Source organism: Pantherophis guttatus, chromosome 1, assembly GCF_059756535.1.
Source record: "Pantherophis guttatus breed Tessera chromosome 1, ASM5975653v1, whole genome shotgun sequence".
In the NCBI taxonomy this organism is placed as follows: Eukaryota; Metazoa; Chordata; class Lepidosauria; order Squamata; family Colubridae; genus Pantherophis; species Pantherophis guttatus.
This window is the reverse complement of record NC_142063.1, coordinates 68,978,548-69,002,102: the sequence shown is the minus strand read 5'-3', so window position 1 is coordinate 69,002,102 and position 23,555 is coordinate 68,978,548. Positions and strand designations below refer to the sequence as shown.

General features: G+C 39.6%; 2 protein-coding genes across 8 annotated transcripts in view; both read right to left on the bottom strand.

Moving 5' to 3' along the window:
* MGA (MAX dimerization protein MGA) overlaps window positions 1-5,608 on the bottom strand; it is a 72,444-nt gene extending 66,836 nt beyond the window's left edge. For 4 of the 6 annotated variants that reach the window (XM_087875843.1, XM_087875850.1, XM_034417795.2 and 1 more), the window contains exon 1: window positions 5,223-5,346. The gene's annotated coding sequence lies outside the window, so the exon portion shown is untranslated. Of the gene's footprint in view, window positions 1-4,503; window positions 4,946-5,222 lie in introns of those variants that run through there. The other 2 variants (XM_087875846.1, XM_087875845.1) reach the window with 2 other exon arrangements.
* A 7,449-nt stretch (window positions 5,609-13,057) lies between these two features.
* The window catches only part of TYRO3 (TYRO3 protein tyrosine kinase), a 105,092-nt gene continuing 94,594 nt past the window's right edge, over window positions 13,058-23,555 (bottom strand). For both annotated transcript variants that reach the window (XM_087875829.1, XM_034417802.3), the window contains exons 17-19: window positions 22,362-22,521; window positions 20,200-20,336; window positions 13,058-17,992 (exon numbers count right to left, since the gene is read on the bottom strand). In XM_087875829.1, coding sequence (XP_087731955.1) covers window positions 17,629-17,992; window positions 20,200-20,336; window positions 22,362-22,521 — 661 coding nt within the window. In that variant the 3' untranslated portion in view covers window positions 13,058-17,628. The remainder of the gene's footprint in view (window positions 17,993-20,199; window positions 20,337-22,361; window positions 22,522-23,555) is intronic.

Below are 23,555 nucleotides of genomic sequence, written 5' to 3'. Positions count from 1 at the left end.
TCTTTTTAATAGAAAGAAATCAAGATCAATTAATTTTTATAAACTAAATCATTGTGGCTTATTTTTAAAAAATATGAATAAATATCCTGATTTTGCATTAACTTCTGACAAGTCCAATTAGCACATTATTATTATTCTTTGTACTTTAACTAATTTAGAACATAAATTAAGATATTTTCTAAGCTAGGTTTTTAAATTCTAATATTTTTATTATATACATTTTGTCTTTTATCTTTTTTTAGTTTCTTTAATCATGATTCTTTGATCAAATAATTTGAATGAAAAGCAGGACTAAAAAAAAGAGTAAATTAAATAAATAAATCTGCTCTGGATGCATCAGAACAGAATTGGGTGAAAGGAAGCACACAAAGGGAAACATGTTTATTTCAGGTTGTAAATAGCACATACAAGCATGTTAAACATTTAACTGTGTACTTTTATTATAATTGCTTTCATTTCCTGATCGCCTTTTCTGGGGCTACAAATAAGCATTTTCATTACAGTGTTACATCTTGAAGTTACTTCCAAGTATGAATTCCAAGAATAAATAAAATAAATGTAACTTGCAATAGATTTATCTACATGGCCTTTCAGTTAAATGTGACTATTCAGTAAAGTAGTTCTCGACTTACAACAGTTCATTTAGTGACTGTTTGAAGTTACAATGGGATTGAAAAAAGTGACTTATGACAGTTTTTCACACATATGGCTATTGCAGCATCCCTGTGGTCATGTCATCAAAATTTGGATGCTTGGCAACTGGTTCATATTTATGACAGTTGCATTGTCCTGGAGTCACATGATCACTTTCTGTGACCTTCTGACAAACAGTCAATGAGGAAGCCAGATTCACTTAACAACCATGTTACTAACTTAACAACTGTAGTGATTCATTTAACAACTGTGGCAAAAAAACTCACTTCACAAATGTTTCACTTAACAACAGAAATGTGGGCTCAATTGTGGTTGTAAGTTAAAGACTTACTGTAATTGATAAATAAATGTCGAGGATATTTTAGTGAAGTAGATCATATTTTAGTGTGTTTTGACAATGTGTGCAGTGCAACTCAGCCTAACAGTGAAACATAGGTAAGTATCAAATTCTGATCTTAACTAAGCTGATAAAAAAGTTCTTTCCACACCTTTGCCCTGATTCATCAGTTATAATTTGCTATAACTTCTGTTTCAGAGAATATAGGAAGTAAAAAGGGAATAGTACAGGAGACCATGTCATGGTCCCATTAACATTTATTTATGTTTACGGTATGGCTGCAAAATAAAACCATCTTCTGTCCTCTCAAATTTCAAGACATGGCTGTTTTTAAATGTTTCACATTCCAGTGTCTTGGTTCAAATACTAAGCAGTAGTTCAACATTACAAGAAAAAGCACAACCTCTTACTGGACTCTCACCCTCTTGCAGTCCTTTTTTCCCCATGTAGGACAGCCACAGATTGACCAAGAAGTTCTATTTCCATTTAGATTGAACATTATAAAATACAGTTAATTTCAATCCTACAGATTAATTATGTGTAGTGAAAACAAGCCAGCTTCCTAAACGTTCATTTAGACACTTTTTAAATTTTTTTCGAGATTAACAAAACTATCCATGTTCAGATAACAAATTCTAAATTTCTTCTTAGAAGTACACAAGAGAAGAACATAGGGAAAACAAACTCAGAGAGGTGAGACTAGGCTTGGCCTCTGTGTTAAATGCTAAGTATACCAAATACAAGTGGTCCTTTACTTATAACAGCTCATTTACTGACCGTTCAAGTTACAACAAAATTAAAAAGTGACGTGACTGTTTTTCACATTTATAACCGTTGTAAACAGTTGTGAACAACGTTGTGAACAAAATTTAAATGTTTAGCAACTGTTTGGCATATTTATGATGGTTGCAGTGTCCTGAGGCCATGAGATCATCTTTTGCGAACTTCTGACAAGCAAAGTCAATGGGAAAGCAGATTCACTTAACAATCATGTTACTAACACTTGCAGTGATTCATTTAACAACTCTGGCAAAAAAGGGTCATAAAATGGGGCAAAATTCACTTAACAAATGTCTCGCTTAGCAACAGAAATTTTGGGCTCAATTGTGGTTGTAAATCGAGGACTATCTGTACAGACAATTGCTGGTTAAACTCCTTAAGATACTTCACATTTTTAAACCAATTTGTTGACAAAGCCACAGTAAAAGCAGTAAGCTCTGAAAAAATTGCTAAGAGTCTGAAAAGCAAAACAACTCTTATTAATATTATGAATGAATGCAAAATTGTAAGCAAAGCAAATGTGGAATACCCAGCAATTTAGAGAAAATATTTTGTAGCAACAAACACATTGAGACTCTAGAAAGAGTGGAAAGAAGAGCAACAAAGATGATTAAGGGACTAGAGGATAAAACATACAATGAACATTTGCAGGAACTGGGTATTTTTAGTCTAACAAAGAGAAGGGTTGGGGTGACTTGAAAGCAGTCTTCCAATATATGAGGGGCTCCACAGAGAGGAGGGGATCAACCATAGCACCTGAGGGCAGGACAAGAAGTAACAGATGGAAACTTATCAAAAGAGAGATCCAATCTAAAACTAAGGAAAAATTTCCTGGCAGTGAGAACAATTAGTGGTATGGTTTGCCTCCAGAAGCTGTGGGTTCTCTATCACTGGAGGTTTTAAATAAAATATTAGACCGCCATTTGTCCGGAATGGTATAGTCTTCTACCTGAGCAGAGGATCGGATTAGAAGATCTTCAAGGTCTCCTACAGTTGTTACTTTTTACATATTACATATTTCAAAATGGTACAATGAAACTACCAAAGTTCTATTTGATACTAATGAATCCATAAAAAAATAAAATAAAAATATTTTAGTAATTAGCCATACCATAATTTGTTATATGACTCCAGCTATTGTTTGTAAACCGCAATTAATGGTTTAATAAACTCACTGAACTTTGTGATAAGGGTAAAGAAAATAAAGCTGAATCCAGATAAACATTTATATAGAAAGGAACCTCCCAAAAGAAGACTACATTAAATATAATGGTACCAGGCATGGGATATAGGGAAGGAAGGCACTTTGAAAGTACTGGTAGTTCACTCTATTCAGTCAGCTTCTCCAATGCACTGGCAATGAACTAGCAGAGAAAGGGGCAAAACAATCACCTTCCACCTGTTCCTTTCTTAGTTGTTAAACCAGATAAAAGCCAAGGTATTTTATTTCTTGAATTATCTTCAAAAGAAAAAGCACATCTGAAATATTTATTCAAAACCAAAACAGCATATATACAAGCAGAAAAAGCAACAGTCAGCCATATTAAAATGTTACATTTTTAAAAAGACCAATGATTTTCAAAAATATATTTTTGCAACTTTATATTACTTAAGTTAAATATATCAAATTACAAGAAGAATCAGACACACACACCTTGATGGGCTCCTTAAAAAAATTGAACATGCCACACAGCACTGTCAGATTCTATTCAAAAATGGACTTTTCCACTGGCAAGACAAAGTGACATATCATCTAATGTAATTCAACAGAATGCGGTTCCACTAATATATATATAAACCACTTGGATTGATGAGCATAATTTGAAGTCTACCATGTAGAATATTTTATACCTAATTTTGGAAAAAAACAAATGACTACCCCTACTAGAGCTTTGAACATACCAAATTGATAACTCAAAGGCTGATACACATTTCATAAAAGAAAATCATTTTTCCCTAAAGTATTTGTATAGATATACTGAATAGGGAAACCAGGAAATTATGCATTAAAATCTAGACACAGTGCCCTTTGCACTGAATCATGTGTTTATAATTTAATTTGCCACAAAAAAACGCCAGGATCTCTGCATGTCAGTTAGACTTTATTTTGCTTCAGTCTTTGAACATAAAACATTTACTTCAAAGCACATTTATTAAGGTTGACTTTCAGCAGTCAACCTTATGGTTTGTGGAACGTTATTACATTGTATCAAAACTGCCAAAGAGCCAATTGTGTTAATTATTTTTACCACGCATCATTCATAGGAGCCACTAATATTACAAGATCATAGTAGTAGTAACAGGACTCAATAAAATATTTTAATATGTTTGAAATATAGATTTTACTTTTTCTACACACTTAGGTACATTTAGCGCTCATCCGGGTGTGTTTTGCAGTCCAGATTCAGTACCCTATTAGACTTTTGGTTCACGTTTGCAGGGTTTTTCCCATTAGTCATCCTAGAAAAGTCACCTGCTCCCAAAGACAGTTTGTGGATTGATTGCCCCTCTCTCTCCAGGTATTGTTTCCTCCCCGCTTTATGGTTGTACTCGCACGACACGGTTTACCTATGGATAAGTTGATCACAAGGCTTAGGGGCACAAGGCCTCTTTCCTAAGTTGGCACGAGACGCCGAATGCTTAAAAACTGAGCAAACCAACAGAGTGTGAAATTGTGCTTTTAGACTGAAATCCCGCAGTTTATTGTGGCTCGGAGCCTCCAGCAACCCTACCTTAGTTTAAAGCAGCGCAGAGCTCTGGCCCGAGGGGGTTGGGGGTGACGCACGCGGTTCCCACGCACAGCTAAACCGCCCCCCACACGCGGCTGGGTCAACAAAGGGGGGGCGCTTGGCGGGGAAAAGCAACGGCGGGAAAACCAGCGTCAGGGGAAAGGGAAAAAAAAAAAAAAACCAAAACACGCGAAGGCCGAAAAGGGCAGAAGCGCGCGTTCCGAGCCCCAACGGCCGCCCAAGCGAACGACAGGCACGTTACCCTTCCCGAAGGCCACCGGGTGCCACCGTCCCGCGCAAGCGAGGGGTTGGCAGCGGGAGCGCAGCCGCAGCTCGGGGCTCCGCACGCGACGGCGCCTCGAAGAAGCGTCGCTCCGCGTGTAGCGCGAGGAGCCTCCCTGACACGCGCGGCTCCCGCCCGTTCCCGCCCCTCCCCCACTTCCCCTCGAGGGCTTCGACGCGACGCTCATGGCCGACGGGCGGTGGGGAGGGGGGAGGGGGGAGGGAGGGAGGGGAAAACGGGGTGTCAATTTTCTCAGCTGGCAGCCTTTGAGCGAGCAGGAGGTATGCGAGACACGCGGAAAGTTGCGCGCGATTCGCTCCTCGGTGGAAGGAAAGCAGAGGAAAGTTCTCTCCCGCCCTTCCCTTCCTCTCCCCTCCCCCACACACGCCCCCACACAATATAAGCCCGGTGTCCTCCCACCCCCCTCGTCCGCTTTTACCGTGCGATCGCGCGTGGGACGATGTAACCCCCTCCCCCTTCCTGCTATATTCACAGCCAAATCGTGTTACCCGATGGAGAGAAACGTGCGCACGCACCCATGTGACGTCGTCGGCGCGCCTGGAAGGGCGCAGGCGCGGTGCTAGCCCGCGCGACACCTCCTCTTCGCCTGCAGCTTGTCACGTGCTCTTGGTGGCTCCCGTCTTTCCTTTTTTTTTTTTTTTTTCCCTCCCACCCCGATCTCTTTCTCCCTCCCCCGCCTCGCTTTCCCTCGTTTGTCTCGCGCTTGCCGGTTTCGCTTCCTTGCGGAACAGTTCGCAAGGCTCGAGCGTGGCGGGGGAATCGGGGTTTCTCCGGCCGCCACCAAATGCAGGGACTCGCCTTCCTAAGGAAGGGAGAGGATATGGGAGGAGCCCGTTTGACATTTCTCGTGCTTAAAGCGCCACATTGCCGTTTTGCTTCCCTGCTTCGCGTTTTATTCGAAGCGCTCGGGCGTGCCGAGATTTCTCCGCCCAATGCACTTCCAGCCCCGGCTTCTGGGTTTGTGGGCTACGCTCCGGGAGCAGTTCAGCATTCCCGCAGCGTGGTGAGAAAGCGTGGAAGAGGATTTATTCCTCTTCCCAAAGGTGAAGAGGGGAGGGGTGGAAGGCGGGAAGGACTATGTCTTGACTTATTCAACAAACCATGGGTAATAGCTTATCAATGTGAACTTGAACAGTGGCTTATTCCATAAACCACTGTTAAACCATGGCTGTAAACCACTCGCAAGCTGGGTCATTGCTTTAATCATTTTACAATTAAAGGAGTTAAAAAGTTACTTTGAATCATTTACCCCATTTTGTAATTTCCATCGCTGAAAAAGCGAGTTATAGACCAACAAGGAAAACATAGTACTGATTATTGCTAAATGTCTATGGAGATTCTCAGTCATCCAGGTCATGGTTGTCCCAATGGCGCTTTTTCTAGAGGCAACTGGACTTTCTGGTTTTTCTTTGAAGACCAGAAGACTGAGAGAGCTGAGGGAAGGAAGCCTCGACAGTGTCACAGGAACATTGTTTCGTTTTCAGACTGAGTCTCCGTCCTTCGCGCCTCCTGCTCCTATTGTTGCCAAGAGCCTTGAGCAAAAAAATAAAACGAAAGCCAACCATCATCTCCCTTCGCACGTCTGTACGCGGCCGCTCCTTTTCAATCCACCGAAGTAAGGCGCTGTCCTTTGGCGTTCATCGGTCCTCGGTTTCCCGGTAGTAGGCATATGATGCTTGCCTGGCCCAAGGACAGCCCTTCTTCGAGGCCTCCTGTGGGCTCCCTTCTAACCTAACTCTCTTGTTTTCACTTCTTTAAAGAAGTAGAATGTAATCAGTACTATGTCCCAAAGGTGCTTTTTCAAGACCTTTGGTTTCTCATCCGAGAAGCTTCTTCAGCTCTCTCAGCGTCTTCTGGTCTTCAAAGAAAAAACAGAAAGTCCAGTTGCCTCTAGAAAAAGCACCATTGGGACAACCATGACCTGGATGACTGAGAATCTCCATATCTGTCTAAATATGCTTACTTGTTGGGATCTTGTCCATACGATAATTCTTTTATAGTTCTCTGTCATAATATGATGGCTTTCTACTCTTTTGGCCAGATTAGTAGTATATTTTATATCAAATTGCTGGCAATTAATCAGAAATTATTTTATTTCCAGACAAGGATCAGTGCCAGACTTTCACTGTCATCTTCATGCCTATTGTTTTACTATTACCTTGTGATAGGGTTGGCATATAAACTGTTACTGGGTCCATCAGAATGTGTTAACATGAGTTAATTCTCTCATCCATTTTTGGCACAAAATAGTAGGGATGAGCTTTTCTATAACATTGAGGTTTCTGCAACTATTTTGTTTATGTGTACACACATGGTCAAACACAGGAGGTAGAACAGAAGTTATGTTTTGACATTCCATTTATAAGAATGTAGATTCTGACATTTTTTCTCTTCAACTTGAGTGTTCAGATGCTCTGCTATGCAAAAATGTGATTGGCTTATTTGTAACAGCATATTATATGAATCCAGCCATAGAGTCAGCATAAATAAATTGAGGGGTCCTTAGTGCTTTCTGACCTTGCTTGTTTTGCAGACATTTCATTATCCAAAGTAGATAACATCATAGCACTGATGTGCTATGTGACATGTGATGTTACTATTATTAGTTTGGATAATGAAATGTCTGCAAGAAAACAAGCTCAGAGAGCACCAAGGGCCCCTCATTTTAACCCTGATTACTCTCCTTTATTGGTATCATAAATAACTTATTGGACTTGGTCAAGAGGCAAAACAATTTTTTCTCCTTGTCTTTTATTTCTTTTTTTTTAATTCAATAATTTACAGCTTGAATTGTGTTGGTAATTGAAACAATCTTCAAATCTCTAATTGTGTGGTAATTGGAACAATCCTTGGAGTTGCCCTTTTTTGGCAATGGAATGAGCACTAATCATTTTCCATCCTGTGGCACAAGGCTTGTGCTTTTTCTGTGCTTCTTTTGTTTATTTTGTATATTCAATTTGCCACCCATCTCACTGTCACCCATCTCACTGTCAGACCACTCTGGATGGTTTACAACATTAAGATAAAACTCTCTGTGCGTGTTTGTGTAAAATCACAATAAAATATAAATTCTTATACGTTATACTGAAACAGCTACTGTTTCAATGATGATCATTTGAATTTCTTGTCACCATACGTCAAACAATGTCTATTTTTCATCTCAGTTGCACACTTGGAAGGAATTTTGGTGATGTCAAACTTCTTTGGTGGTGGTGTTTTTCTGAAGTAGCGTAATTTGACTTTGATCTTAATGAATGCAATTCATTATCTGAACTGCAATCAGCATCCAGATGTTTCTTGCCAGTGAACTAGACCATTGATGGCTGCATAGGCCATAATCTGATTACGGTGCACTTAATTTGGTGAGGTCCAAATGTATAAGAAACATTTTGCTATTTGAACCAGATATTCATGATTCAAAATCAATTTTCATGGCAAAATTAAGCCAAATAATTGCCTTCACTGTTCTCCCCAAATCCAAAGCTGCCAGCGATGTCTCTTTTCTGCTTGGCTGCCAGCTTTTGCATTGAAATCACACAGTATATAAACAATGTCTTGTTTGGAGATGTGCTTCAGAAGTTTTTTTATGCTGGCAAAGAAACCCTCTATGCTCTCCCGCATCAGTAATTGGGGCATAGACTTGGACAACTGTGATTTTGAGGAGCTTGGCTTAGATTCAGATGGCCATAATGCAATTATTAACTATCAAGAAACTTTCCACTCCTTGGGCAAATTTATTGCTTTCGATAAATGCCACTCCATTTGTTTTCCTGGTGTCATGTAATAAATAGTGAATTGTGTCATGTAATAAATAGTGAATTCCTCAGATGGCAAATATCCATTTTCTATCCAGTGTATCTCAGTGGTGTCAAGGATGTTGATTTTTCAAATGGATCATCTCCTATTGGATGATATCCAATTTACCCTGCTCATTTGCCAGACATTCCGCATTGCTATCCAATCTGTCTTTGTGTAGCACAGACTCTTGCTTTCACCAATGGCTGCATTAGCATCTGGGACTCCTGCTACATTTGCCCCAGGTGTGCTGTTAAGGTTTGATTATTCACTGGAAATCTTGTGCTTCCCCAGTAGCTTCTTGGGTATCTTTGGGCCTGGGAGGTCCTATTGTTGGGCACCATACCTGATTTATTTGAGAGCCTTCCCATAATATTTTCTTGGCAAGGTTTTTTACGAGGTTGTTCACCAGATTTTACCTCAACCTTCCCCATTTATCTGAGCTTAAGACCAGTATACACGTTCTCTTTCTTTATTTCCTCTTTCTTTTTATTAAACTGCTACACTACTTTTTCCTGGATAATTATCGAATGCATGAATGCTCTCTATATCGCAAGAGAATAATCCAATGTTTGGCAGATATATTCAGAAGAATTATATCTAGGGTAGTATGTAGCGTGGGAGCTTAAGCCGGTAAACATGCTAATCTATGAAGATTTGAAGAACAGACACTGAAAAAACATTATGAAGATTGATTTTAGGCAATAGTATTTTCAGCCAGTTTTCAAAATATGTCATAGTTTAATTTAGGAGTTCTTTAAGCAATGTAAGACGCGTCTGGAGCATTTATTGAGAACTATGCCTTGCCTTCAGCAAACTGTAACAGAATGTTCTTTCTTGATCATCACTATAGCAATTTGCCAGACAGCCAACACTTCTTTTGATTCCCAACTGCTCTTCCTCAGAGCTGTGTGAATGCAATTTCCTCCAGTTTGTGGGACAACACAAAAATATCCCAGCAGATTTTGTCTCATCCTCATTATTGAGGCAGAATAATGCCCTACTCTGAAATCTGTACTACCTCAGCATTGAGACTGGGGAATTGTTATCCTCATCAATTTAATATGGGATAATTTAAGGAAAGGGCTTTTTCATGCAGAGTAAAGTTATTACCTTCCAATTCTGTGGATCAGGTATTTCCCTTCCAGTAAAACAAATAATGTTCTCTTGTTTTATTAAGTAGTATCAACCCTCAGTCCCCACCAGCACTTTTATTTGTTTATATCCTGCCTTTATTATTTTTATAAATAACTCAAGGTGACAAACATATCCAACAATGCTTCCTCCTCCTATTTTCCCACACAACAACCTTGTGAGGTGGGTTGGGCTGAGAGAAAGTGACCGGCCCAAGGTCATTCAGCTGGTTTTCATGGCTAAGGAGGCACTTGAACTCACGGCCTCTTGCTTTCTAGCCTACTTTAAGCACTAGATAATTTATTTGCTGCCCATTTTGCATTTCAGGCAATTCTGAGTGGCTCACATCAAGATAAAACATTCAACGATTTTAAAAACTCCCTTTTTATGACCTTGTAATCTCTTAATTTGGGGTAGAGTCAGGGCGATGGATGGAGCGGAGTGTTTACTGGCTGGATGTCCTTCCTGACATCACACAGAGTTCACAGCAGTTATTTTTTCTTTGTGCCTTAGGAGAGAAACATCTAGGATTGAACTCCCAGCTTTCTGAATGGCAAGTGAGTGTCTTCACCACCACACCACTCAAAACAAACATTCAACAATTATAAATATAAAAATGGATTAAAATTACAAAAATTAAAACAAAAAATGAGAGTTTGGAGTGAAAAGGTAGGGTGCCCTCTCTGTTAGTGACTAACTACCTCCAGCCAATAGCTTCTCCTTCAGGGCCCCATGCCAGACAGCATAGCCAGGTTTTAAGGCGTATCCTGAAGGCTAAAAATAGGCGGCAGATCTTATTCTCTGTGGCAAGATGTTCTCAAGGGTGGGAGCCATGAAAGAAAAGGCTCTTCTCGATTACACCAGCCGAAAGCTGGTAACTGTGCCCCAAGGTATTAGATGTGTCCTTCTATGTGAATTTGCATGAGCATTTACTTCGTTCTACTTAGTTTTCCAATGTCATTAAGAGTATTAACTTTACCCTTTATATTTGTTTGTTTTTCTCTACCTAATAATTTTGGAGTTGGAAATTTGTGAGTTTTGTAAATTTCCAAAGGGGACTTTCCTGGATTAGAAAACAATTTAGAAATAATCCAATGAATAAATGAAAGACCCACAGATAAAATGTAATCTAGAATATTGTACAAAGATTAATAAAATATGAAGTATATGTATTTTCTAGCTTTAATTTATATTCATCTGGTTACGGTTCAAAAATCTGGGATACAGATAGTCCTCAATTTAGGATCACAATTGAGCCCAGGATTATGGTCATAAATCGTTGTAATAGTTAAGGCTCCCACCTGTCTCGTTCAATGTCCACAATCCCAGCTCTCCCCGTTACAGTTGTTAAGCAGAGTGTGAGGATGCCTCAAGGGGGGGGGAAACCTGGGGAGGCTTGGCCCAGGCCCGTACTGAAGCACTCCCCAGCTCACACATGCTTTCCCCCACTCCGAGGCACCCTTGCACTGCTTCCCACCCCAGTAGATGCCACAGCCTTGGGCCTTTTCCCCACTGTAAGAAACTAATATATTGTTTCACACCCACCCCTTCATGTCTTGCTCCACTTATCTCTTCCAAACATTGCCTTTCCAAAAGAATGGCCAGCTGATGCCTTCCTACGGATGCTGACTTGCACTATTCTGGAAGTAGTCACCATTCTCTCAATCTTTCAGAATGGCAGATTTCACACATTTTGAATGCACAACTTGGAAAATCACATTCTTCTGAGTGGTTTTGAGAATGGCATCCGCTTCCAGAATGGTCCCCACTTCCAGGATGGCATGAGGTGGTTCAGTAGGAAGGTCATGCATCTCATTAGCCAGGCACTTTTTCAGAAAAGCAATCTTGAAGAGGTAAGCAGAGCAAGATGTTCCAGGGTGGGGAGGAGGGCCAAGGCCTCTGGGACCCAGCAGAGTGGGATGGGGGGAAGGTAGGTGGGTAGAGGCTGTTGCCACACCCTGTGGCTGGTCATTTGGACGGGCAGATTGCCAAGCACTTGAATTTTCATCATGTGACCATAGAGGTGTTGCAGCAGCTGCAACTTCAATGACGTGGTATTCCTTTCCTTAAGCACTGTTGTAATTTCAAACAGCAACTGAATGAATGGTTGTAAGTCAAGGACTGCTTGCATATGCAATTTTCAAAAAAGGAATTAAATTATGCATCTTACATAATACAGAATTTGAAAATGCTGTGTGAACACTATGGATTACAAAGGTCATAGCACTTTTATCAGCACAAGATCTCAGTTGTATAAAAAAATGAAGCCCATAATTTGATGGTATTTTTTAGGGCCTGCCCATTTTTGAGTTCTTCAGAACTCTTTATGAGACTGATATGACATTAAAATCAGGGGAAGAAAGAAAAACAAAAACCAGGCCAGATATTATGAACAAGGTCTGAAGTTTAGATTTTGTCTGAGGATGAAGAATGTAGATAGAATTAGTCATTCTGCTGAACCATCTTCTGCATTTTTACAAGAAAACAGCATGCAGGCATCAGTATGGCCATAGAAGCCAGTTATTTGTGGGTTTGTCTCTACTTTTCTTTGCCCGTCTGATATAAATAAATAAAAAATATGTTTTGTGTCCCATCTATTAAGAAGCATCATCTTAGGGGACCCAGGAGATATGCCTTCTTCATCACCATATCTGAAACAGCATTTCTCCTGGAGGTGGTTTTACTCCCCACTCCCAGGCTCTGGATCAAGATCATGTTGAGCCCATTTTAAATCTTTGAATGGTTTACATTTAGCACATTGTTTGGATCCTACCGGTAGTATATTATTAATGTATTAAGAGTAAGATTGTATAATTTCATTTTACGCTCCAATTTTGCCTATTCAATCTTGCAAAAACAAAAATGATCATTGGATTCAATGCATTTTATATTATTCCATTGATTCCATGCATCAGTGTAATCAATTCTACTCTGGGCTTTTAAAAAGCAACCAAAGTGAAATGAATAAAAGATGCATTGAAGCTTCTGAATTTTGGTGTTGGAGCAGAGTCATGAGAATACTATGGACAGCTAAGAAAATAAATGTTTCATCAAACAAATCAACCCAGGGTTTTTACTTGAGGCATAAATTATCAGGCTTCCATTATTCTACTTTGGGCAAATTATGCAAATATCTAGCTGTTTGGAGAAAGGCCTAATGCTGGAAGGAAAAAGAAGAGGATGATTACTAGATAGATGGATTCAATTACAGTAGGATTGGGTACACTGTAGGAAGACCAAATTGAGAGCAGTTCTTCCTGGAGAATATGTATGTGGGTTGTTAAGAATTGACAGCAATTTAACAGCATATAATCAGTCAGTCAATAGGACACAGTACATATTTTATTTTTTTTAAAAAATCATAAAAACTAGATACATGCTTCAGAAAATTAGATTTTATATGTACATTTGCTGTTCTTGCCGAATGGCTGCCCCACAGGCATTTATCTGAGAGTGAATCCAATTGAATTCACTGAGACTGAATTCTTACACCTACAACAAAGCACTAGCCAAGTGTTAAAAGGGGAGAGAATCTCTGGACATCTTTCTCTCCATTCTGTTCTACCGTCAGTCTAATCATATCCCAATTTCATTCCAAGTCTATTATCAGGATTCTGTGCTCACATAAGTTTTTTTAATCAATACAGTTTCAAATTCCCCCCCCCTCGCTTTTTTAAAAAAAATCAGGATTCCCCAAAGCCCACAAGAATCTGTTCATTGTGCATGATTTTCTTTTAGTTTTCTGCTATTGAGAAATACACAAGGAAAAGCATTCAGATCTTAGTATGCAGGTACAGTATAATGGAGTCATACGGTATTGTTACTCATTACAAAAGAAGCCTGGATATGGCCGTGCAGTTTTTAAAGAGTCTCCTATGTTTCTTTTAAGTTTAATAGAAGGGAGGTTTAATTCAATCAAGTAAGTACCCATAAACTATTGCAGTACATTTATTTCTGGTTGAGACTCAGATGCAAATATGATATTTGAAACTGGGCTACACAGGATAATTATTTGATCCCAACTCTTTCACTTCAAGCCAGAACATAAAATATAGAATTCTTTAACATCATTGACAGGACTATTGTCATAATTATATCATTAGCATGCCCCCTGTTTTACCATGCACCACATTAATGACTTGCTTTTGATAACATTGTGTTGTGATGATGTGAAGTTTCTATTCCATTGGGTACTAAATCATGGAGAAAGGTCCCTACAATGAAGGAATGTGGTTGAATAAGGCATAGGAGCAGTTTGTGTCGCTCTCAAACACATACACACAGCTTTTGTTCAGTGTAGGCGGCTTTTGGACAACAACCATCCTTGTTATTGCCCTTTCTGGCCAGGATGGATTGCTTTTCCCTGCTTTTATGTAAAAAAAAAAAGCCACTAAATATGCAAACAAGGCAGACAAGGAAATGAACATTATAATATAGTTCATTGTGGTGGTTAAGGAATCTGGTGGTAGAAGTTAAGAAATTTTTTCTATAGGACAGATAGAAATAGGAAAAGGCCAAGTACTGCCTCTGCCTTTTAATAAATTGTTTCTTTCCCAATTTTCTTGCGGGGACCATTTTTACTATCCCCTAAATGTAGCATAATTAGCTAATAGCAATAGTACTTAGACTTACATACCACTCCATAGTGGTACAGCAGGGGTCCCCAACCCCCATAGGAACTGGCTACCCAAGTGAGTGAACCCTCATCTGCACATGCACAGGATATAGGTAGCATATGAAACTATGCACACACACTGGTCCATGGAAAAAAAAAATCCCACGGCATCTGTCCTTGGTGCCCAAGAGTTTGGGGCCGCTGCTTTACAATACTCTCTTGAGTAGTTTACAATGTCAGCATATTGCCAACAAATCTGGATACTTATTTTCCTGATCTCGGAAAGATTGAGGGCTGAGTCAACCTTGAGCTGGTCAGGATCGAACTCCTGGAAGTGGGCAGAATTAGCTGCAATACTGCATTCTAACCACTGAGGCACCACGGCTCAGTAAGACCAAAACATGGTCTTATCTGTAGAGACTCCAGTGGGTTCTATTTCTTAGCTACACGGAAAGCTGATAATGGGGGAGCCTTCTGCAACTCGCAATGCTTCAGATGTTATAGAATGCAATTTCTTCTATCAGCCCAGCTCAATATCTTGTGATGGAATTTAACCTTCACATTTAATATTTATCCGAAGAGCTGGGGTAGGGAAAGGCTGTGTAAGAACTCAAGCAGAGATGGAATAGCACAGATTAAGTGTTGTGACCTGAGTATGGTAATTCCTCTCTTAATTCTTAGAGGCATATCACATTTAAGAATCCCATTTTTATGAAAAAAGATTGAAAAGATAATGAAAAGGTAAATTAATAGGTAGAAAGAACCTTGTCAAGGTCCCTCATGAGGATTTCTTTGATGACTAGAATTACAGAAATTCTAGATTACTAATTTTCTACAATTGGGAAGAAGAAATATTTTTGGTGAACACCGTTAACAAAGAGTATGGCTAACAATTTTAAGCATTTTTAACCTTTTTAAATCAGTGAGCATTTTAAAAGAATACTATAGGCTTTCCCATCAAATGGCTACTAAGATAAATGAGGTTAGTCACAAACATCTTTTACTAGAAGGAAAATAAAACCCCAAGTTGCAGCCACTGAGAGTCCAGTGATATTATTAGAAATTTATCACTGATGCTGTGTTTTAGAACATGCTAACTTTCCAATCATTGTTGCTTACTAAATGAATGTAAATAAATACAATCAGTAAGGTAGAGATATTTGCCAACGTTAAGAAATGTACTGGTAGGCACAATGCTGCTTCTGGACATCACATTAGGGACCCAAGTCTTAAGGCTTAAACTATATTTGAAATAGCTAGAAAAAACAAATGTATTCATTGACATATAATTTGAAAGCACATAATACAGTACTTTTCTATTGTGACTAATTGTTCAAGTTGAACTGAGAAATCACAGATTTCAAATGGAATCTTTTTTCTGGAATGTTGCTGAATTAGGTAGCTGTATTAGAAGTCAAGACTTGAAGGCACAAAATAATGCAATGCAATTTAATTTTTACAGAAAAGCTGAAAAGCATTTAAGAAGACGTTTAATTTAACAAGCCAGTGATTCTCAAGCTTTCAAACTGAAAACAGTTGTTTTTTTGTATTAGGCAAAAAAAATAAATAAAATACTCTAAGTATTCCATTGATGTCAGTCAATCATTTATTTAGAGGGGCTAATATTTATTAAAAAAAAGAAAAGGTGCCAGAATAGATGCACAAATTTAATAGGTTTTTAAAGAATTACCTCCTTTTATTGTTTTAGACATTGTGTGTTTTCATAGCAAAAAATGTTATTGCTTACTTATAAGCAATATATACTTATAACCAGGGGTGAAATCCAGCAGGTTCTGACAGGTTCAGGAGAACCGGTAGCGGAAATTTTGAATAGTTCGGAGAATTGGCAAATACCATATCTGGCTGGCTCTAGAATGGGATGGGAATGGAGATTTTGCAATATCCTTCCCCTAGGAGTGAAGAGGAAATGGAGATTTTGCAGTATCCTTCCCCTGCCATGCCCACCAAGACACGCCCACAGAACCGGTAGTAAAAAAAATTGAATTTCACCACTGCTTATAACCCATATGAAACCCCTCAGCACTTTGTTTTTAATTTTGGGGGAGGTTTAGTTCCCCCACATTCCCAAGCAATACATATGGAAAGCAAGGCTAGCCATATCATTGTAGTAGCTAGACAGGAAACAGAAGTGAAGCTATATGCCAAAGCATGTGCCCACTGACAGAACTTTGCAGAGTTTATAATAGCTATTCATAAGTAAATCCCACTGAATTTGTGGGATTACTATCAGGTAAATGGGTCCAAGATTTTGATCTTAATGCCAAATTATTCCAATGCAGGTGTGTCTTTATTCGTTTTGCATTATTCCCATAAATTCTAACACTCCCCACACGGTCAGTTTTGTTATAAATGGGGGGGGGGGGGAAATCTGTATGATTCAAATCAGAAAGAAGAAAAGAAAAAGGCAGGTAAATAAGATCCTGTGGGAAAAAGAGGGAAACTGGAACGCTTTTGCTCAATCTCCTTATCTTCCCAGGAATGCTTTCCTCTGCCAACTACACACCAGCCCAGTGTTTCTTCATTGTAGAGAAGCAGCTGCATAGAACCCAGTTTGAGGACCACTGAGGTAGCTACTGCTAAATTAGGCTCTTTGTTTCTCATGCTCTGAAAGATAATATCCATGGTTTGGAGTATGTGGCACATGCCTCTTCTCCCATATCTGTTAGGGGGGGAAAAAAACCCCACACCAAAAACCCTTCACCCCCAAATATACGGAGTACTTAACCCAGGGGTGCAATCTACTTACCTTCCTTACCGGTTCGGAAGTGCGCTTCACATGCGCAGAGGGTAAAAAACACATTACTTCCTGGTCAAAACCAGGAATAACAAGACCCAGGCGGGTGAGCGGAGCCTCGCCCCGCCATCGCTACTGGTTCTCCGAACCACCTGCCACAATCGCCACCGGATCGACTGATCCGGTCCGAACCGGGAGCATTTCACCCCTGACTTAACCCCAATTCCCAGGGAGAATACTGCGACTCAGCAGGCTGTCCAGAGGCCACTCCTACTGCATTTCACAGACAATTGCAGGGTTTCTCTCGGAAGGCCAGGAGGTGATTCTATTAATTTGAGATGTTAGCTCCGAAATAGCTGTCAGAAGCCACAGATGCAGCTGACGTTAATTACTACAACTTCTGTTGGTTAAAAGCAGCTTCCAAGCGTCTCTGTTTGGTGATACCATAAAATGATACCATAAAATAGACACATCTTATTGGAGGGAAAAGTAAAGTCTATTTTGTTGTGATTGTTGTTGTTTGGGCTAACATAGTTTTGCTCCCATCTCTAGATCATAAAGGAGGCTCTGGGCTTCTCCGTCATATAAATCCTGAAGTCTCTCACTTTCTGCATCGTTTCCAAGGCACGACGGGTTCATGATGTAACGATAGTCACTAGTCACAGCAGCAATTGCTCCTGTTTCCCCATTCAAGGCTCCAAAAGGGCAATTCATGGTGATTTCATTCCTGCAAGCTTCTTGGGATCTCCCAACATTGACATAAAGAGGGTCCTGACTGTTTGAAAGCAATGACAGTCTTGCCAAAATCATTTCAAGCTGCAGTTTCAGAGCTCCAAAGCTTGGACGTAGCTTGGGTTCCAAATGCCAGCATCTGCACATGAGATCGTAGCTGCAAAGCAAGTCAGAGGACAAGAGTGCTGAGACAAAACAAAGAAGAGCCATCTGCATTCCCCCTCCCTCTTGAAAATGGCTGCTGATAATGAGCTCCATATCATAGGAATGGCTATGGAGGCTAATGAATGATAGAAATACATATTCTGTCCACTGGATGATTTCTCAAGATACTTAAACTGAATTTATGTCATCATATTTTTGCACCTTTAGGCTTCATTTACATTACAGTCCATCATTGTTGAATTGTTACTGTATTTGAATGATCTACTCTGTGGGTTTATTAGGCACAAATCTATGTTTTGGGAAATGCGGTATTTTTTTTTCCTTCCTAGCATTTTCCCACAAGTGCAAGGTCCGCTTTTTTAGATTAACTGAATGTTGTGTATAAATAAATTAAATATGATTGTGAAACAATCACATGTTCTTTACTAAATTATAGCTGGGATTATTTAAGGCAATAATAAATAAATATTAAAATAATGCAAGGTGGATAACCTGCAATCTGTAGGTCATATAGTTTTCAAATCCTCGTTTTTGATTCCTGGAATCCCCTTGAACTAAGACGGTGAATTTCATTGTAAATCTGTGAATTTTGGAATTGGGAAATACATTGCAATGCTGTATTAAGCCCTAGAATAGGCTTATCCTGTTTTAAAATTTCCAGAACTGGGAAGTTTCAAAACTGAGAGCAAAGGAAAATTATGGTCCTCTGTATGTATGAGGTGATAAGACTCTTGGACACTAAAATGCTGAATGTCTTTCACAAAACGCAACTCATTCCTAATAAGCATGCATTATATATGCTGAAAAAGGAAATCAACCCTGGCTGTTCTTTGGAATGACAGATACTGAAGCTGAGGCTCAAATACTTTGGCCATCTAATGAGAAGAAAGGAGTCACTGGAAAAGACCCCGATGTTGGGAAAGATTGAAGGCAAAAGGAGAAGGGGAATGGCAGAGAACGAGATGGTTAGATAGTCTGGGCAAGGAGTTTGGGATAGTGGCAGGGGTGGGCTGCTGGGGGTTCACAGGGGTTCAGGAGAACCTCTAGCTAAGATTCTGTGCAGTTTGGAGAAGCCCCAAATTCCACTCCTGGCTGGCCCTGCCCCGCCCATCCCTCCCGTCCCCTCCCCACAGCCCGTTTTGGATGCAGGTAAGTGCAGGATGCGTGCAGAGGCTCGGGGAAGGTGAAAAACGGGCCTACCGGAAGTTTGGGAAGGCCTCCAGAGAATCTAACTGAGCCTTGGTGGCACAGCAGACTAAAGCACTGTTAAGTAACACCAGCTGCCTGCAATTACTGCAAGTTCAAATCTCACTAGGCTCAAGGTTGACTCAGCCTTCCATTCTTTCGAGGTAGGTAAAATGAGGACCCGGTTTGTGGGGGCAATAAGCTGACTTTGTATAAAAAATAACACCGCTTAGGGGTGGGCCGAAAGCCCTACTAGCAGGTATATACAAAAGTATGAAGGCTATTGCTTAATGCATTGTAAGCCGCCCTGAGTCTCCGGAAAAGGGCGGCATATAAATCGAACCAATAAATAAATAAATAAATAAATAAATAAATAAATAAATAAATAAATAAATAAATAAATAAATAAATAAATAAATAAATAAATCAATCAATCAATCAATCAATCAATCAATCTCCGGAGCCTGGGGTGGCCGTTTTCATCCTCTCGGAGGCTTAAGAAAAGCCTCCGGAGCCCAAAGAGGGCAAAAATGCCCCCCCCCCACCGCTGTGGTGCAGGAGGCCGACTAGGCCGCACCCACCATGGCCATGCCCACCCAGCAACCAGGCAGAGGACCCCTTGCTAAAATTTTTGAAGCCCACCCCTCGATAGTGGAGATGGGGGACCTGGCTTGCTGTAGTCCATGGGGTCATGGACACATGACTTAGTGATTATACAACAACAAAACAACATATGTGCTGGGCATAGAGCATTTGTTACACTGGGGTACCTTCATGTCTATTTAGGTGATAAATAAATACTTGTTTAAAGTAATTTAGAAACATTTCCTTGAAGCACACCAGATTTTTTTTCAAATTAAAAGTATGCGGATGCAATCACACTCCTAGAGCCATAGTGCATTGGTAAGTAGGTTTTCCTGTTCAAACAGTACTAAACTTGTTCAAAACGTGACTATTCTTCTGGATGTTTTTTGCCAAACTCTAAGTAAGAAAATAGGCCTGTAAGCCACTCACATATCTTCGAGGCACTCTGGGGGCTGCTTCAGTCTGTTCCCACTGATGAGGTAGTTGTAAATTTCTGCATTTTCAATGCCTGCATACGGAGTTTGCCCTCGGGTCACAATTTCCCACATGGTCACACCAAATGCCCACTGAATTGGAATTAAAAGAGGTGAGGAAGGAGAAGAATTACATATATTTTGAACAGAAAAGAAATTGTGTTTGACTCAGAGAACGTCTGGTAATCAGTAGTGTTTTGCAGGAACTGGTTATTTTTTAGAACTCTTTAGCTTAATTGTGTGTGTGTGTGTGTGTGTATAAATTTATATGTATTATGTTGATGGTCAACATAAGCAAAATCATCACCCAGAATATACTGTACATATAAATATACATATTAGCCAAAGAAATACATGTGGAATAATGAAAGAATGGCTTTACTTTCCTGTACAAAAATGTATATCCTGCGTGGTGGTTTTTACTTATGTTGACCACCAGGAGGCAGTATGTGGCAGTTTTCATTTTATATGGAACAGATCTTACTATGGAATTCACACATTCTCCTGGGAACTGAATTCATGAACCCTTGTACTTAAAGTGATTGTGTACAGTGCATTACTTTTGAGAAACATCCAAGACTTGATACTTGCAAGAAGGGATCTACAGAGACTTCAGATTAGCAAATACAGTCCACTTTCCTTTTCATTAAGAACTCAGAGAACTATAGATGTTACATTCTAGGTAGTCCTTGCTTTATGACCATTCGTTCAGTGACTGATTGAAATTAGGATGGAGAAGAATGAATGATAATGATTGTACCTCAAAGTTACAACCAGTGCAGCATTCCCGCAGTCACATGCTCAAAATTCAGCTAGGTGCACGTCAGTGGGAGGAAGAAGACAGTGAGCATCAGCTGGGGGTAGCAGGGGATGACAGAGGGCAGGGGAACCAAACGAGCAGGGATTGGGGAAACATAGAAGGGTGGAGGAAATTGAAGTGGAGGCAAGCGTGGCAGGGTAGGAGAAGTGTGAGGCCCTCACCTAATGACCACAATTTTTACTACCGGAACGGGTGTCGCTAAATGGTACGGCCACATGTTTCACATAATGACCACTTCACTTAGGCAATGGAAATTCTGCTCCCAATTAGGGATTTAAATCGGTATTTCTTGTCCTGCTGTTACAAGATTTTGCATGATCAATATCATATAATTCATTGTTATATTTTATATATAGTACAGCATTTAAGCAAAGTGTAGATGCAAGCTTGGAATGATGTAATCAACCATTATTGTTAATAAAACAGAAGGACAAGATTACACAAAGGAAACAGAGAGTAGAAAATCAGATGTGATAAAATAGAAACCAGAAAAATCCAATGCAAAATGCTCCTGCAAGATTATATCTGCAAGCTTCAAAAACATTCCATGATCAAAAACATGGAGATTTGCCCTATCTCATCCATAGGTTTTCAAGCTAAAGGGCACATTGCAAATTTTGGAGCATGAACTGCTTCATAAAATGCTGTGTATTGGGCACAGATTTATCTTCCAATTTTATTTTCTAAATATGCCTATGGGAGTCAAACATATAAAGAAATACCTATGATTCTTGAGCCTTTTCCTCCCCAATATATAAATTTTAATGAAAAGTTGTTGTTTTTTAAAAAAACAGAGAGCATTAAACTTGATTGGTATCAAGGGTCCTATAGACAATCACAAATGCCATATTAAAAATCTAAAATCTATTCTACCAATAAAACCTTTAATGCACTGACTGGAGGAGATCCAGATCTCATTTCTGCCGACTGGGTGTTTCGAAGGAAGGTGTGAATTAAGCTGCTATTTTCTTTAGGAATTATCTCTGTGATTGATTGTTTTGCAGACAAATGGTTGCAGCTGCAGATTCAGGTCAAAAGTCAGCACATTCACTTTTCATGATCTTGTTCAGGATGATATGGCAGAATAAATCTGTGCTGTGGTCTGGTTGGTTTGTACTCTTGACCCGTATCAGCACCTACAACGATTATGGTGCAAAGATCATCAAAAATAAGCATGACTGTGATCACAAAACAACAAAATAGCCAACGAAATAGAGTAATAGATATTTCTTCACCTCACTGATAATTTCGAAAGCAATGCACAAAAAGACAAAAAAATAATAATAATCTCCACTCACCACATCGCTGTGAGTTGTGTAGAGATTGTCCGCCAGGCTTTCCAATGCAAGCCACTTCACTGGCAGCTTTGAGGCAGAGCCCTGACGGTAATAATCTCCACTATAGATTTTCTTTGAAAGCCCAAAATCAGCAACACAGACATTCATGTTTTCATCCAGCCTAACAAAGACCAAAAAAGAAAGGGAGTGGGAGGAGATGTAGAAGAATGAGCACCAATTGAAAGAACACAGGAATAGGAAGGTTTAGATTCTCTCCTTCAGACTAGAGCACTTTCTTTGTGCCAATGCAACATGCTCCTCAGGAAGAGTCAGAGAGATAAAAGATGCTCAGACTGTTGCTGAGCCAAAGTCTTGAGTGCTTAATGGCCGCCTACTAGTCCACATGAGCTGACATTTCACAGCTGATTATGCTCTGAGGAGGGAAAAAGTAGGTGATTCATTTCATGTTGCTTACCCACGCATTTATTTTATATGTTCAGTCAGTACAATTACTCCTCCTGCATTTAATACTACCGCAAAAGCCCTGGCACTTTCCAGAGGGATTCTGGGGCTGGATCCTTGCTTTCAGGCGGCAACATTGTATATTTCTCATACAGGGCCACAAAGAATTCGGTTAGTCAATAGTTTTGCCTTGAATATATTGTGCCAAGCATTTTAAAGTAGTACAAATTGTCTTTATTAGAAGAGTATCTATTTACAAATACAGCAAGAATACAGATACACTACATACTCCTCATTTACTTAGCTGGAGAGGCCATAAGCAGTGGTATAATTGTGGGATTTTCCCTTCCATATATGTACTGTATATGTAACTAAGCTGTAGAAAAGAAAGTAAATGTTCTGTCTGTCTGTCTGTCTATCTATCTATCTTTCTATTAATCTAATCTAATCTAATCTAATCTAATCTAATCTAATCTAATCTATCTGATTATTATCTCACCTTTATTACTTTATAAGTAACTCAAGGCAGCAAACACACCTAAAACTTTCTATTTTCCAATTCCTAAGGTCCAACCCTGAATCAAGCTGTGTCCTCTATGATATTCTTCCTTGGAACAACCTTGTCTTTATCCAATGGCTGGCTCAATTTGAAGGAAATGCTACACCGAAACATTCCTGCTTGTCACCCACAGGTTAAGTGAAGAGTAAAGCAAAGCAGGGAGCAAGCAAGCATCTGTCAGCCCTTCAAAGTAG